At 30.8% G+C, this 17,675-nt stretch overlaps 2 protein-coding genes and 1 non-coding gene across 3 annotated transcripts; 1 reads left to right on the top strand and 2 right to left on the bottom strand.

Moving 5' to 3' along the window:
* Positions 1-191: 191 nt before the first annotated feature.
* Positions 192-8,084, top strand: LOC137823935 (putative disease resistance protein At4g10780). Its single transcript, XR_016514508.1, has 7 exons — positions 192-311; positions 407-475; positions 1,820-4,621; positions 4,983-5,556; positions 5,786-6,295; positions 7,132-7,435; positions 7,514-8,084. It is a non-coding gene; the product is annotated as a putative disease resistance protein At4g10780 (transcript).
* Positions 8,085-10,023: 1,939 nt separating this feature from the next.
* On the bottom strand, positions 10,024-13,167 carry LOC150025712 (uncharacterized). Its single transcript, XM_090293609.1, has one exon. The coding sequence runs from the start codon at positions 10,676-10,678 to the stop codon at positions 10,307-10,309; it is 372 nt and encodes a 123-aa protein (XP_090149735.1). The 5' UTR covers positions 10,679-13,167; the 3' UTR covers positions 10,024-10,306.
* A 668-nt stretch (positions 13,168-13,835) lies between these two features.
* On the bottom strand, positions 13,836-15,196 carry LOC137824221 (chlorophyll a-b binding protein 215, chloroplastic). The gene is made up of 2 exons (XM_068629753.2): positions 14,997-15,196; positions 13,836-14,589 (listed from the first exon to the last, which is right to left on the bottom strand). The coding sequence occupies exons 1-2, from the start codon at positions 15,140-15,142 to the stop codon at positions 13,938-13,940; spliced, it is 798 nt and encodes a 265-aa protein (XP_068485854.1). The 5' UTR covers positions 15,143-15,196; the 3' UTR covers positions 13,836-13,937.
* Positions 15,197-17,675: the final 2,479 nt, after the last annotated feature.

Raw genomic sequence — 17,675 nt, 5'->3', positions numbered from 1 at the left:
ACAAGTTGCCTTTCATTTGCAAACTTCATGGATGCTCAATAACTGCCACAAATGGAGGATCACACAACTTATTGCTAACACTTTAGGGATAACTTCATACAAGGGATACACTTTAGGGATAACTTCATACAAGGGATATGTTCATTTTTTCTTTGTACAGCATGATATCCTTCATATGTTTATGCCCTAATTCACCTTCATTTCAGCCAACCTACTCATATAGCACTCAACAACACCTCTTTCGGATCATAAACTCACCAATCTCCACAAATATATAATTAATTCAGAACTCCTCACAATATTTTTAAGAGGTAAGCTTTCATATTTTTTCTCAAAATCCTAGTTGCAAATTTCTTTAGATCATATATTCAATATTCCTAATCAATAATACTGTTTCTTGTAGCAGACTTTGAACTGTCTTTCTGGGCAAGTCACTCATTATTGCAGATATAGCATCAATACTCTGAATAAAGAGGTAGGTGATTGAAGCTTTCTCATTTTTCTTTTATCTCCTATCTAGTTGCAATTTTTGTTAATTTTAATTTTTCCTAATTTCTCATCGTTCAAGGATTAGTTTTTCAATTTTATCCATTTTCTAAAGTGAAAGTAGGTTGAGATTTAGATATATAATGATAATTAAATCTAAATGATTAATATTTTAAATGAAAAATATTATGTTTTTATTATATAGCCAACTAGATGATATAACCAACTTAATCATTATACATATACATTTTTTAAAAGTTAAATTTTAAACTAAAGAAATATAAGTATTCATTTTGATGATTGTGAATACTTTGTTTACATATCCTTAGTTTTTTCTTATGTTTATAATTAATAATTATACATATATATGTTTTTTGGGCGTGATAAAAATTTCAATTTTATAATATCATTTTATTTAAATATTAAATATTTTACAAAAAAATTTATTATTAGATAATTTATAAATGTGTAAATACAATTATAGTAATAACATTAAATATTATATTAATTATATTTTTTAATTAGTTACTTTAAATGATATTTCAAAATAATAAGTGAAAGTAATGACTTTATAAATATGTGATTACGTTTAAAATAATTCATAATACTTTTTTCGATTAATAACTAATTATATAAAATATAAATTATTTGTATTATATATAATCTTAATTTTTTATATTAAAATATTCATTTTGTATTTAACTTAAACTTTGTTCTTTAAAAACCTGTCCTTTAAAATTATAAAATATCCTTACAAAATTATTTTCTTTTCTTTTTTAAAACAAACTTTATTTGTTCGGTAATTTTCACATATTTTTCTTCCTTATTTTTTCTCTTCTTCTATTTATTTTTTTCTATCAAACATATGATAAATTCCAGAATCAATTACATTAAATAACCTTTATTTCCACTTTGTGATTAAAGATTCACGAGTATTTGTACTCGACCTATTTTAAATTGATTATTATATAAACATGTTTAAGTTTCAATTGAGGACATTAGCCTTTTTTTACTAATAAAAAATGGTACTTGTTTAGTGAACAAGTATTATTAGACAACTTTTTAACGTTGTTACTTTATTCCTCTGGAAAGTCGGAAAATTTGTTTGACATTTAAGTATATTCATATTTTGAATTTCATTTTTTTGGAAGAAGGAGAAATATTTAAGTATAGAATTTTTTTTTCATAAAAAAAAAAAATACTCTCCGTCGTATTTAAAATTTTATAGTTTATAAATGATTTTTTTTTTAATCTAACCTATCTAAAGTTATGTTTTAATTGGATATAAAACTCATTCTGAAATATGGTCATCTTATTTGTTTTGTAAGATCAGGTTAATTAAGTTGAATTTAGAAGGGAGAATTAATGGACACCATTTTTGATATTTTGGCTGATATTTTAAAAGGTTTGGTATGTGAGACTGTGAATCAATTACATTACTCCTTTTGCTTTAATGGTTTTGTTAAAGAGCTTGAAAAAGAAAAAGATAAGTTTATCGAAACAAGAAAGAGTGTCGAAGATCGTGTCACACATGCTCGAAAACAAACCTTAAAGACTGCAGAAGTTATGGATAAGTGGGTGGAGAATGCTAAGATTGATGCAGAAGAAGTGAATCGCTTACTGAAAGAGGCAAAAACCAAAAAAAGTTGTTGTTTAGGGTACTGTCCAAATTGGAGTTGGCGATACCGTTTAGGAAAGAAGTTGGCAAATAAAAAAAAGGACCTTCAAAATATCATTCAAGAAGGTAAACAATATATACAACATGAACGCACTACTTCAATTCCTTCAAATACTCTTGATATTCTCACAGAAAAATGTATGAATTTTGATAGTAGAAAAATTGCTTTTGATCAACTAGTGGAAGCACTTAAAGATAATGGGGTTGCCATGATTGGATTGTACGGGATGGGGGGTTGTGGTAAAACCACATTAGCAATGGAAATTAAGAAGATGGCAAAAGATGAGCATCTTTTTGACAAAATTATTTTTGTGCCTGTGTCTAGTATAGTAGAAGTTCCAAGGATTCAAGAAAAAATTGGCAGTTCATTAGAGTATAAATTTCTAGAAAATGAAGAAATGGAGAGAGCCCAACGCTTGTGCATAAGATTAATCCAAGAAAAAAATATTCTTATGATTCTAGATGATGTGTGGGAGAAGCTTGATTTTGGTCGCATAGGGATTCCCTCCTCTAAACACCATAAAGGTTGCAAGATTCTCATTACCACTAGATCAGAAGAAGTTTGTACTTCAATGGATTGTCAAAGAAATATTTATTTGCCAATCTTAACTAATGAAGAAGCATGGAATTTGTTCCAAAAAAAAGCAGTTATATATGAAAACACCCCTGAAACCATCAAGCATTTAGCAAAATCAATTTCAGATGAATGTAAAGGATTGCCTGTTGCCATTGCAACTGTTGCTAGTAGCTTGAAGGGAAAAAAAGATGTGATATGGAGTGTTGCATTGAATAGATTGAGAAGTTCTAAGCCAATCAATATTGGAAAAGGTTTGCAAGATCCCTATAAGTGTTTACAATTGAGTTATGATAATCTAGATTCTGAAGAAGCTAAATCACTTTTCCTGTTGTGTTCTTTATTCCCCGAAGATTATGAGATTCCAGTCGAATGTTTAATAAGATATGCAATTGGGTTAGGTGTGGTTGGAGAAGTTAACTCATATGAAAATGCAAGGAGTGAAGTGATGGCAGCCAAAATTAAGCTTGTAAGTTGTTGTCTGATATTGGATGCAGATTATGAAAGTGTCAAAATGCATGACTTGGTTCGCGATGTAGCCCACTGGATAGCAAAGAATGATAATAACATCATCACGTGTGAAACGGAAAAGGATGTAACTTTGGAGCAAAGTCCAATAAGATATCTATGGTGTGTGAAATTTCCAGATGATATGGATTGTTCCAATCTTGAGTTTTTGTGCATAAAAGCAAAATTGGAAGTATCCGATGAAATTTTTGAAAGAATGGGAAAACTTAGAGTTTTGATTATTACCAATCCAAATAGAGATTATGCATTGCGGTTGTCAACAAGGTCTTTCAAAACATTAAGAAATCTTCGTTGTCTAGTCCTTCAATACTGGAAATTGAGTGACATCTCATTTGTAAGAGATATGAAGAAACTTCAAAGTCTTTCATTGCATGGTTGTTCATGGCCTTCATTCATTGATTTGCAAACTGATGTTGCATTTAGACAACTTAAAAACTTGAAATTGTTAGAGTTTAATGAATGTGACATTGAAGTGAAGAATCTTGAAGAGATCAAAAGCATCCCACTTTTAGAAGAATTGTATATCATTCAAACAAAATCAAAGTACAATGATAGAAAGTTCATTGAATGCTTTAACTTGTTTAGTTTTGTCCAAACACTACAAAGGTATGGAATTCTATTAGGACAACAATTTCCTCATATTTCAATATCATCAGAATTTATCTCTTGTCAAAGAACTTTAGTGCTTCATAATTTTAACATATCAAATGAGGTTATTAAGGGTTTGGCAAAAGAAGCAAAGGATCTCTTTATAGAAAATATTGAAGGAGATGTAAAAAATATGATGCCTGATATATTTGAAATTGAAGGGGGTATGAATGAGTTGAATGATTTGAGAATAATGAATTCTGAAGAGATTGAGTATTTGGTTGACACTAGCAATGATTTGAATAAGGTGAGAAATCTCTTCTCCAAGTTGCATACCCTGTTCATCATGGAGATGAAATATCTAAGAGCTTTATGGCATGGTTGTGTACCTGGCAGTGGGTCTTTTGAAAAATTAAAGAAACTATGTTTAAGAAATTGTCCAGAGTTGACATATGTCATTGTTCCAGGTGACTATGCAGTTGGGTGTTCCCTGCCATCCAAAATTTTCCAAAATCTTCAAGAAGTGTTGATAGATGATTGTGGAAAATTAAATCATGTATTCTCAGTGAGTACCATAGGAGATCTGTCTCAATTGAAAATGCTTTATATAAACAAATGTGATATGCTAGAACAAATAATTGGGGATGTTATTCATGAAAAAGAAGAAAGAGATGAAATTAGTGAGGAAGATAAGCATCAACATTTTGAATCTAACCACTTCAAAACCACTTCAATTCCATCACCAACCAGTGTAAACCGTAACGCAGGTATTTTTTACTCATTTCATCTTTGTTGTTACAAAATTTTATATTTTAGTGTATACAATTAAGACAATTTCATTTTAGTCCCTAAAATACTAAGCATTTTTTTATTTCTTTTAGTTTTATATATTATTTAATGAATAAAGTAAACTAAAAATAGAATCTCTATAGATTAAAAGAATACAAGTTTAGAACATAGGAACTAAAATTAAGATTAAGATGAAGTTTTCATCATTATCATTTTCTTATGTCTGGGTTTGTAGTTTTAACCCCTTTAGATCAATATTTTGAAAACAAGAGTATAAGATGTAGACATAAAGATTTATATAATTAACTCTAATATTTTTTATTTATAATTGTTTTTCAGGATCATTTACTCTATTTAACCTTGTAATTCTTCGCATATATTCATGTTCAATGTTGGGGTCTTTGTTTGAGACATCTGTAGCTAAGACCTTGACTTCATTAAAATATTTGAGGATAGATGATTGTCATGGTTTGAAGCATATAATAACTCAGGCAAGAGTCAAAAGAAATCAAAAGGAAAACAAGGTTGAAGATGGCCATGATTTCCAAAGTGATCTTTCAATGTTTCTAAATTTGGAAGAGGTATTAACAAATGTGATTTATTGCAACATATATTCCCAAAGTCTTTTGTTGGAGGCATGGTGAAATTGAATGAAACAAGAAATGAAGAAAGTTCTAATTCAAAAGACAACACATGTCATCAACCACAAAAAAGTACCCAAACTGAGCTTCCTTCTTTACAAAAACTCATACTTGATTATCTCCCCAACTACATAATCCCATATAGTTATTATGTAAGATGTCCATCTTTGGAAACACTATCATTGAGTGTGGGAAGATATGTTGAATTTTCCACTGTAAATTGTTCATCAAATGCTTCAGAAATGAGACACTCGGATTATATTAAAATCAAGGTATGATTAACTGTCACTCACTTTGCCTATCTCTCTTTGTTCATGTTTGTGCTATAAAAAATAAATGGTTTTACTTGCATTATGGTTTGCTGGTAGCTTGAATATATTAGATTGGTGGAGATTATTTTGAGAGAATAGCTATTCCTTTTGTTAAATTTCAGTTTTCAAAAAATATATATATTAAAAATTAATCACTTCAATGATTAAAGACAAATTGTGTGGATTGCAGATATCTAGCTCAGATTCTCTTCACTTGTTTGAAAGTGTTGAATATCTTTCAGAGCAACCACAAGGTCTGAATTTTCTCATCATGCGTAATATTGGAGTAATTAATCTAAAAGGTTTTGATAATGAAAAATACCTTTTTGATTTGTCTATTGCTTCATTATTGATGTTGCAAAATTTGCGTATTGAGGATTGTCCTAAACTTCTGCACATAATAGACATTGGTGATGAATATGAGAGTAAGAATTTGGATGCTATCTTTCCAAACTTAAGAACTCTTTCAGTGTACAATTGTGACCAATTGAAATATATGATTGGCCAATGCCATCTTGATAATAAAAATGATAAGGAGATTCATCTTCATTTTCCAACATTGGAAGAACTCTATCTTGATAAGCTACCAAACATTATTAGTATTTGTGCTACCAACTCTCTGTCCAAGGCATGGCCATCTTTGAAGAGATTTTATATCGATGGATGCTCACAACTTGATAATAGTAGCACAACTCGCAAGGTAATTCTTATTATTTTAATTATTAGTTTAAGTGAAAAGATATATGCATGTTTATGTTTAAGTGTTGTGTTCAATTCTCCTTTTGAACATAGTTCAACTTGTTTACAATTAATTATTTTCAGCTTAAACGTTATATGTCAGAAAACACTTCTCCTCTTCAAATGAACCAAGAAGATCCACCTACATCTGAAAATAAACCATGTTCTTCACCAGTTAATGATAACACTGAATCTATGTTGGGAAGCACAGCTGAAATCTTACATGAACATAAAAAAATAGAAACCAAAGCACTTGTATCTGAATCAGAAAAGTTGAACAAAATAGACAAAACAAGTGAAAAGATATCAGACATACAAGCGATTGAGCAAAATTTGCCAATCATTTCTTCTTCAAACATGATTGAGGTATTTATATATTTTATTTTAATCTTCTAAAAAATTATACATTAGTAAACTACATGATGGAAGAAATTAAAATAACACCAACTTATGTTTTTAAGGTGAGAAGTCCATCCCAAACACTTGTATGGTAACTCTCTTGCATAAAATACATTTGCTTATAAATTTAAAAATGACTAGGATTGTAAACAAATCTCCTTCGATAAACACTAATTTTTGTTATGCTTGTTCAATATTTCAAATAAAAGTTGGTGCACAAAGAATCAAACAATGAAACAGGTCTTCCACACCAACATGCACACGAAGAAATAATGGTAACCACTAAAATTGCTCAGATTATTGTTGTACTAACACATGATGTATGTTATGAAACAAATGCTTCTCAAAGCTATAACTTAAAAGATACGCAAACATTCATTTTTCATTCGTGATGTACAGAATATTGAGGAAATAGGACGACAAAAGATCGAAGAAGGGTCTCCATTAGAGGGAGTTGTTACTAAAACTTTGTCAAGTGGTGTAGATAACATTAGCTTGGATAGAGGTGTTACAATTCACAAGTCAAGTGGTGCATATATACTTCCACAAGATTCCCAGCTTGTTAAACAAGATGATAAGATGAATGAAGACGAGGCAGGAATAACACCATATAAAAATATCAAAATCCAAGACGAGGGGAACTTGTTGGATAAAACAAAGGGAATAAAAATTGTTTTTGATAATGGAGTTGAGGTTACTCCAGGTATTGCTCTTCTCTTGTCTATTTTTCATCTTTTATTTATATGTCACCTACTTCTCAATCTTTTTACAACTTATACAGTAAATCGTATAAAACTGGAAGAGTATAAGCAGTTTGTTGATCTCGATGATTCACAAATTTCTCTACTAGTGGAGGCGATAACAGCATATCCTCATCTTTGGAATGCTTGTGAGAAGTTTAGTGATCGCTTTCAAGCTTGGATGTTGAAAACATTGGCAAATATGTTGTTGTTCCTTCGAACTGAAAGTGTTGATAGTGTTAATCCTGAGAGAGAAAAGGAGTTCCATAAACTATGTGATGAAGTTGTTCAACTTGGATTTGAGAGATCGTGGGTTGATGAAATGCGTCAACGTGTTGTGACAAGAAATAAGTTGGACCATGCAAATACACAAATTTGTGAGGTTCTTAAGACACTTGATCATTTAATTCGACAGTTAGATAACATAAAGAAAGAACTTAGGAGTCTTAATGACTTTGCTGATGCCCATACAAAATATTTTGACTTTTTGTGATATGGAAGTCCCAGCCAAACACTTTGGTTTTATGTATTTTCTATTTCTTCTTACAAATACATTTGGCATTATTTGTGATTATTCTAAAAATGAGTGTCACTCTCTAAATGTAATGTTATTTTCTGAATGTAATGTTATTTGAGCGGTAGAGCAAGATGTTTAAGTTTATTATATTGCATTTATCGTAGACATTAATGTTGTTTTCTGAATTTCTTCAAGCATGGTTTGATATATAATTTCCCCCTTATTTGTTTAATTCTTTGTTTAATTTATGAAACATTAAACCAGGTCAATTCTTGAATTAACTTACTCAATTTTAAGCAACCTACTCAATTTTATTCCAACAAGAATAATTGTGTACAAATTGTTCCAACTTATAGTAAATCACCCTTTACGTTCGTGATATTTTTTATTTTAAAATTTTATCATGATTTTGTTTTTTAAAGACGTTTCAAAAGTTTTGGAAAATTAAAGAAAAAAATTGTATATAAATTATCATTAATTTTAATTATTATATAAATAGTCGGGCAAGTAATATTTATCTGAATAATTAATAAGGAAGCAAAGTATTTCTTTTTTAATGAATTTTTTGTTTGTAAGGACTAGTGTTTATGGCTTCTTAATTACGTGAGTGCAATAATTTAAAGATGATAATTATATATATATACACATTATACTTAATCTTTAATTTTATTAATGTAGTGGATGTATTATATGGATGGTGTAAAATAGTATATGGTTTGAGAACTAGAATGGTTGGAGTTGTTTTAGATTTTGGTTGGTTTTAAAATAAGAAAACTTTTCATATGAAATATATTTAGCAGAAAATATTTGTAGATTTTATGGTGAAAGTTTTTCCACACGAAATACAATAGATTTTCTTTTGTAAATTAATGCGCAAGAAAAAAATTATAATTACTTGTGAATTTACTCATGTATATGTAAATTATATATAATTTTTTCTTGCGAATAAAACTTTGCAGCAAAATTATTAAAAATTAATAATTATTTATTTCAGGTTTTCTTGTAAATATAAATTTGTAAATAATAACATCGTAATAATTTGAAATAAACTGGTTAGATAATGTTTGCTTTTAAGTTTATGGTAAATTATTTGGAGCAGGAAAATAAAATAAAGTATGATTTTGATTTATTATTAGATATTTATAAATGCGTAAATACAATAACAATAATAACAATAACATGAGATATTATATATGAGATATTATATTAATGATTGTTTTGGCATTGCCAATATAGTCTCATATCACTTAGGATTCGAGGTTAATGGCAGTTTAAATACATTTTTCTCCTCTAACTCACAGATACGTCTTTTAAGGACAAAATTGTGAGAAAATACCGACCTTCTAAGTGGACAATACTTTAAATACAATGATTGATTGATCATATCAATACTAACTTGAGGTCGGAATAAGTATTTTATACATATGAATAAATTGGAGATATAGAAAAGCAATAAAAGATATTTAGTTTTGAAACTCAAAATTATTATTGACAAATTTTTAAATATTTTCAGTAAAAATCAACAATATGACATATAATATGATGAGAAATATAAGTTCAACAAACAACCTTGAGATAGTGCCAAATAAATAAAGAGCATAATATAATAATTGTCGTGTTTGTGTGTCCGAATGCACATGTTTATATGAATTTAAGTGCGTGATTTGATATTCGATAGAGCATGATGCATCCATGTCTTTGCATATTTCACAAAATTACTTTCATAAATAAATATAGCAATTTTGAAAGCTTTAAACGTTAATAAATATATAATCAAAATTGCTATTCTTAATATAAAATATTAAATATATTTTTGGTTCTCTGTAAAATTAATTTTCAATCCAAACTTTAAATACTCTATTACAAAAGTGAACTTTAAGCCTAACTCAAGCTCATAAAATTGACTCATGAAGTTGAGATTTGCATTCACTTATATATTATAAAAACTCTAATCTATCTCCAACATACTCAAGAAAATAATATTAGAAAATAATATTGAAACGACTTCAATATTAACGTGAATAATAATAAAGTAGACGATATAAATATCTAAGGTATTCAGTATAATGATAATAGTCATTTGCATATGATACAACAATACATATACAATACTACGGCAACTATACTATTTTGTACATATTATCTTCATATAGAAATAACTAAAATCGTATCAACCATGCAATTCGTCACTAAGATTATTCAAATTCGTGTCCATCACATAAATTTTTTAAAAACTGTTCATTTTGGTAAATTCTTTGCAAAATTCCATTTTCGATAAAAACTACTAGGAAGTTGACACAAGTAGTAGTGATGATATTTACAGATGAAGAGAAGTATCAACGTCTGAGGTATCAAAATTTGTTGATGTTGGTGCTCCCTGTGGCCATAAACTGGAGGAAGTGGGTGGTTTCACGTTCATGGTGTTGTGATAACTTTGTGTGAAGTTGAGGCCAAGAGAAAGAGAATCATGAAGAGGAGGCACCATTCTTGCGTGTTGTTGTTGTTGTTGAGAGTTTTGTGATGATGGATTGTGCATAATAGATGATGAGGTGCTGTGAGATGACAAGAGTTGAAGGAGTTGCTTCCCCTCTCTTCTTTCTTTGACCTTCTCCAACTGTCTAAACCTTTCTTGAAGAAGAGCAATGGAGGAGTTCACAGAGGCAGTAGGATCATTACCTTGCCTACCCATTTGGCAGTGAGTAAAAATGAAGTTGGGGTTTTCTTTATATTTTGGTGGGGTTTGGAATGGAGTGGCTTGGAAGTGGTATATAATACAAGGGAGTGCATGTATAGGAGATAATCATTTTTAGCTGTTCATAGTTTATTTTTTTCATTTGGGTGCATGTTACTGATTCCTGATGATAGCAACAGAGATTAGAATCGACTGGTGTTTGAGAAAATGCCAAGGAGAAAACTGCTAAAAGTTAGTATATTGCTGGATGTGTGGCCAAAGGGACTTTTTGAAGGAGGAAAAGGGTGAGAGGTAGAGTCCAAAATGATTGTGCTGAGTAGCATTTGGAAGGGAGCATTGTGGAGAATAAATGGTTAGGTAATGCAATGCTTATCTGGGCTTGTCAATTTTAGCCACTGTTTGCTTAGGGGAAGATGCTACTTCTTTGTTTGATCTTGTTGCTATAATACCCCCTTTTTAATAACCTTTTAACTGTTGAATGTGCTATTCTTGTTTTGGAGCTGGAAGGTGTGCACAAGAGACAAAAGGAATAGAGAAGGAATATTTTTGGACTTTTGCCCTCAATGATTAAATTAGTCCTAATGCAGTGCCCATGAAGGGAAGACATAGGATGAACTCACTCTACTGTGTAACATTAAGGTTTCTTTAATGATGCCCTCTAGCTACTTTCAGATTGTAGATTTAGTTGTGATTAATTTCCACAATTTTGCTTGTGGATTATGGATTGATGGAAAGCCATAAAGCTTAGTTTTGTCTAATTTGAATGTGCCAAGTTTCTTAGATACCCGGGGAGTGTAACTTGGTAGCCTCTGTTCTTACATAGAAGTTTGTTGGAATGAATTTGATTGCTTCTTGATCAAATGTTGGGTTGTTCATCATTTTTCTGTTTTCTCTAACAAGCTCAGTGGAACTAACAATGTATATCCATGATGAGATTAACTTTAAAGATGGGATATTTATGCAATTTGAATGGTTGTGGTCTTAGCAGAGATTAGTGATTTTTTTAATGATTTTATATGGGTTTTTGATTTGACTTGTGAAGTTGGCTAAAACGAGTAGGCTAAGTGTTAGAAGACAAAGTGATGGCTAGTTTAGTTGGATGCTAAAGTAGGATATAAAACTTCACTTAACTTTTATATGCTTCTGTTATCTTACATTATGACAGAAGCATTAAATTTCGGGCACACTAGAAAGAATGAAACATTATCTTTGGAAACACACAAGAACAACTTTTCATATTAAATAATGGAAAAACATAGAAGCTACTCTGTGAGTCTGTGTAGCTTGGAGCCTAAAGTGAGTCCAGTGCTTGAGAACGTGGAACCAAAAACACACTAAAAAACCTCTGCAGTATATAGTAAATGCAACAAAAGTTATTGTCTCTTCTATGCATTTACTATGTACTTGTGCAACTTGAAAGCAAGATGTTCAGATAGCATTTTTTGTGAAAGAAAACTTCAGATAGTAATATCCTTTTCAACTTTTAATCCTACATTTTTCCCACCTTATAATAAAAATGATGTTTCCTTCACTGTCATGCAATTAATATCAAAACTAGAATTTCTCACACATTAAGTCATCTTTAAAAATACAATGAATTTTTCCTGTGTTCATAAAAACGGAATTCATGCACTGATCTTTTCTAAAAACACATTTTTACCATTCAAAATGAAGAACAATAGCCTTTTAGATATAACATGTAGATAATAAAAACCATTTCTCAGATTATAAAAGACAAATACGTGGTTTGAAACAAAGATTTGGACAGGTCCAGCTTCTGCCAAAAATCCATTCTGATACAAACATAGCACAACAGTCATAAACTACGATCTCTACTCCCATCTGATACAAACATAGCACAACAGACATAAACTACAATCTCTACTGTTTTCTACTGTTAGAATCATCGATTAGAGATTAAAACATTTCATATTATATAACTGCAAATCTCACCTTTTAAATCGGTTTTATGAGATTGAATTAGATTAAAATTCAATTCTTAATATCTCAGGTTTATATAGTTTAATTACTCTAAAGAGAATGGAACTGCATAAGCCTTGTTCACCATGGTAGCAACAGCTTCTAAGATCTCCCCCTTAAATGGTCTGAAGACAGAACCTTGGTACTTAACAGGAAATGTCACAAACCCTGTTCCATCACGAATTAACCCTTTCCCTATGTTTTCTATCCCTATAACTTCCATCACAAATCCATGTCTACCACTGCAGAATATTTGAAAATTTTACATTCAACCAAGGTTCAGATCAGTCACTTACGGATAAATACTTTTCTCTGATCTAAATTATATACTGTTCAATCAAATGTACAACAAAATTTACTATGATAACATGTATGGGTAAAACTAAAACAGCCACTGTCACCCACTATTATCCAATTCCCCCATAAAAAAAAAATTATAGTTTATGTGTGAAAATTCAAGTTGTGAAAAATAGTTTAATGTAAACCAAAACAAAGCTGCACTGCAATTAAAGAAAAAAGAAAAACTCCTATCAGAAGGCAGGAATGAAGGGTTCTTAACTCAAAGGGAATTGAGTTCTTGTTACAAGATGTTGGTGACGTGGGTATTGTGACAGTTTCAGCGTTACTTTATTGCAATTGCATATGTTTCTATTTATGAAGATTTACGTTGGATGTTGCTGAATACAGCGCAAAACAGAGATAGTTACAACTTACAAAAAATGGCAGAGAAAAAAGGTGTTTTAGAAATGAAGAAAGAAAACCAATCTGGAAGAGAATGTATTTAAAAAATGGTTTTAGAATGATCTTTAATGCATTTTAGTTTTCTCCCAATATCTTATATATTTTAATATATCTTATCCATCTTTATTTTTAAATAAAATTTTAATATTTTAAAAACACCATCAATAATTAAAAGTAAACATGTACCATAATACAAATTATGTATCATAAATATGAAATATATTTTATCATTTCAGAAATAAATTTATGAATTTTAATTATGATACACTGACTATATTATTGATGCGGATTCATTCTTTTATGTTCTTAATCGTTGGATGGTGTTCTTGGTACATCACTGATAGATTCCTTCAACATGGTTTCAATGTTTGAACTAATTAACATTTAGGAAAAGTTTGTTCAGTTCAGGTTATGTGGAAAATAGAAAACCATATAACAACACAAGTCAAGAGTTTGATATTTCAGGGATATATATAATTGTTCTCATGCAGATTCTTCAGGAGCAGAAGATTGCATTGCATCTAAAAAGACATGATCATTGTCCAGGGACAAAGTTGGTGGCATAAGCCCAAGCATTGTTGGCAACAGGGTCAGCAACATGGTCGTAGAGGTTCTGAATAGGGCCCTTGCCAGTGACAATGGCCTGAACAAAGAAACCAAACATGGAGAACATGGCCAATCTACCATTCTTGAGTTCCTTGACCTTCAACTCAGCAAATGCATCAGGGTCATCAGCAAGACCAAGAGGGTCAAAGGAACCTCCAGGGTAGACAGGGTCTAGGCCTTCACCAAGAGGTCCTCCACCAACTCTGTACCCTTCAACAAACCCCATCAGCACAACCTGAACAGCCCAGATGGCAAGAATGCTCTGAGCATGGACTAGGTTTGGGTTCCCCAAATAGTCAAGCCCTCCCTCAGAGAAGATCTGTGCACCAGCCTTGAACCACACTGCCTCACCGAATTTCACACCATTCTTCTCAAGGATCTCTGGGAAGGTGCATCCCAGAGCACCAAGCATGGCCCATCTGCTGTGAATCACCTCCAACTCACGGTTCCTGGCAAAGGTTTCAGGGTCAGCTGATAATCCAGCTGTGTCCCATCCGTAGTCACCAGGGAATTCACCAGTCAGGTATGATGGAATCTGCTCAGAGAATGGTCCCAAGTACTTGGGACGGTCAGGGCCATACCTGTTTTCCACAACCACCCCATGCAAACAAAATCAGTCATTTTCTCAAACAGATAATATTCAACACCCCACTTCATGTTATAGCACATACTGTCATTTTATCTTCACAATACAAAATATAAATACAGTTCTGTAGATGCTTTTGTGTTGTGTTCTTTTATCAGAATTAGAGTTTCACATTTAATGCAGACCCTTATAAGGTAAACCAGTGAGGTAAAACTCTAATTTCAATTCACAAACAACACCAAAATCATGAAAACAAGAAATTGCATGTAAATTTAGTCAAATTATTCATCATGTAACTTCAGTATTATTATACCAAAACTCATAACTAGTAATACCAAACACTAACATTTTGCAGTATGACAAGAAGGTGCATGGATGCATTGTTGATTAGGGAGCACTTACCAGATGCTCTGAGGAGCACTCTTGACGGTACGGCGCATGTTGGTGCGACCTTTGCCGGAGCCACCGGTCTTGCGGACGAATTCATTGACCTGCTTCAGAGCTGTTTGACCAGCGAATGCTGATTGCTGGAAAGCAGAGGTGGCCATGGCTCTGTTGTGTTGGCAAAGGTTCTTCTTTCTGTGGTTTTGTGAGTGTGTTGTGGAGAATGAAGAAGGTTAGTAGAAATGTTTATAGAAGGGTTGTGGATGAGGATATGCACAACTCAGCAACACCTCATTGGTTATAGATATGGATGTGGATTCTCGTGCTGATATTTTGTGTTTCTGAACTGTCTCTCCTTCTGCCACGTGGATGCAAAGATCTTCTTCCTTAGATGTTTTCGAGAGGGTTAATGTAAGCCACACAAAAAGGGTCCACCGAAAGTCAAGAAAAGAAAACTAAAATATTAACTTGTTCTAATGCAGAATAGTGTGGACTGGGTTCATTCTACAGTGCAGACCTGTGACCCATCACATTTTTTTTTTGTACTTTTATTTTCAGAAAACCTTGAAGATTAATATAATTTTAAAATTAATCCATTTTAATAAAAAATATTTATTTTTCTTATTAGACGAGTCGGTCTCGATCTTGATGACTGACCTAACATGTCAAAGAGTATCTCAAAACACTTAATAAATGACACTAATGATAATTACAATAACACTTTATGAATCATATTCATGTCTTGGTTTATTCCAAAGACAAAACAGTTAAATACTGATTAACTGAAAATTGATACAAATATTCTTCAGATATATCAATATTGTTGGGTATGAAGTCAAGAACAATTGAATTGGACTGACAAGACACCATGTTTAATGAGTGAGCTTAATCATTGTGAAGCACATGTAAAGATTGTTTCGTGGCTTCAAGTGGGAGATTGTTGGTATGAAGGCAGAACCAATTGGGTTAGGCTGACTAGGCACCATGTTTAGTGAGTAAGCTTAATCATTGTGTCCCTTTTATAATCTCTATTTAAAGATATCATTGTACTTGTAATTGATGTGCAACATGATCGAATGAAAATGACCGTGTGAATGTAGGTTGCAGTTGGAGATCGAACTACGTTAAATCTTGTGTTATTTATTTTCTACAGTTGATTTGTGATTGTGTGTTGCTTCCGCATGCGTTTTTTCCCATATATATATATATCAGAGACTAAAATACACATCAGTGAACGACTGACATTCAACCCATCACAATAAGGACTCATGATCAACATTATAAATAAACACCTCACAGATGTGTAAGGTACGTTTTTATCAAACATACTCTTAAAACTTCGTTGGAGTACATTTTTCAGGTCAACCCTGACGCGTCAGAATTTGAGAAAAAAAAGACTTGAAAGAAGAAACGAGAATATCACCGACACATCAGCAATTATATAACTAATTTCAGGTATTTTTTAAACTCTCTTATCTATACAGATACATTTTTAATTATAATATAATACGTTATTCTTTTTCTAATTATAATCTGATGCACTATCAATATATATCTATATAAATATATATCTATATAACAGTTACTATTTTTATTGAGTCTGAAACCACACAGAGAATACTCGGCTACGAAGAGCTCAAGGTGGCAACTCATCTTTGCTAGATTGCAAATTTGGCTTATATGGGAATAAGATCATGGTATGTTAGAAGAGATATTCATCTTATCTTTAAGCAAACAGTTTGAAAAAAGAGTGGAAAAAATCACAAATGAATAACATTATGAAACATGAAAACAAAATGATAGAAGTTTTAGTTTGAAATTCATGCCATTTTTATTGGTTTTTTAATTAACCCTCATGTTGTATTTAAATGAGAATTAGGATACTTTGGAGAAAACAAATAAAGCACATTAACTAAGGTTTAAAACATCATAAATACTGTGGAAAATTTGTTTAAACCTTCAATACAAAATTAGATAAGGTTAAAATGAACAACTCACATAACTGATGGAAAAAAATGTCAAAAATGTGTTATTTTTCTTTAAAAGTAATATATATTTTAAGTTATTTATTATCGGTTTGGTTAATCTATATGCATCAGGGGTATAGAATTAAAGTTCTTAAATGTCTCTTTTAATGAATTAAAATATTAAAATTTAAGTGATTTTTTTATTATAATTATTACCATTTTTAATTTGGTGATGTCCACTTCATTTTAAGTTTCCTACTATATTTCTTCTTTTTTTTCACCATTCCATTTGCTTCTCATAATCAGTTTTTTTTCATATTCCTCTTCAAATAAAATACCATTAATTTTTTAAACACGTATTTTCCATTAATTTCATTATAAACTTGATGAATTTTTTTTTGTCAAATTTAGTAAAAGCTCTTAAATAAATTATTGTATCGATCATTATTGAAAAATAAAGCTGTGATGAAATGTTTTATCAATTATTTCAACGATTATTCACTATTTTAAATATGAATTTAGTAAATTATATATACAATAAGAAAATGAGATAAACAAACAAATTAAAATCAACATAATTGTACTGGAAATAACACTTAAATATTTACTATTTTTTAAAATTTTGGTTCATTAAAAAGGACATTTAAAAGCTAGCAAAACTGATATATTAGGACATTTAAGTTTCATATACATGTGATAACATGTTCATTATAGCATTTTATAATACATA

Source organism: Phaseolus vulgaris, chromosome 8 (assembly GCF_051622355.1).
Source record: "Phaseolus vulgaris cultivar YP4 chromosome 8, ASM5162235v1, whole genome shotgun sequence".
In the NCBI taxonomy this organism is placed as follows: domain Eukaryota; kingdom Viridiplantae; phylum Streptophyta; class Magnoliopsida; order Fabales; family Fabaceae; genus Phaseolus; species Phaseolus vulgaris.
This window is presented reverse-complemented; position numbering and strand designations above follow the sequence as displayed.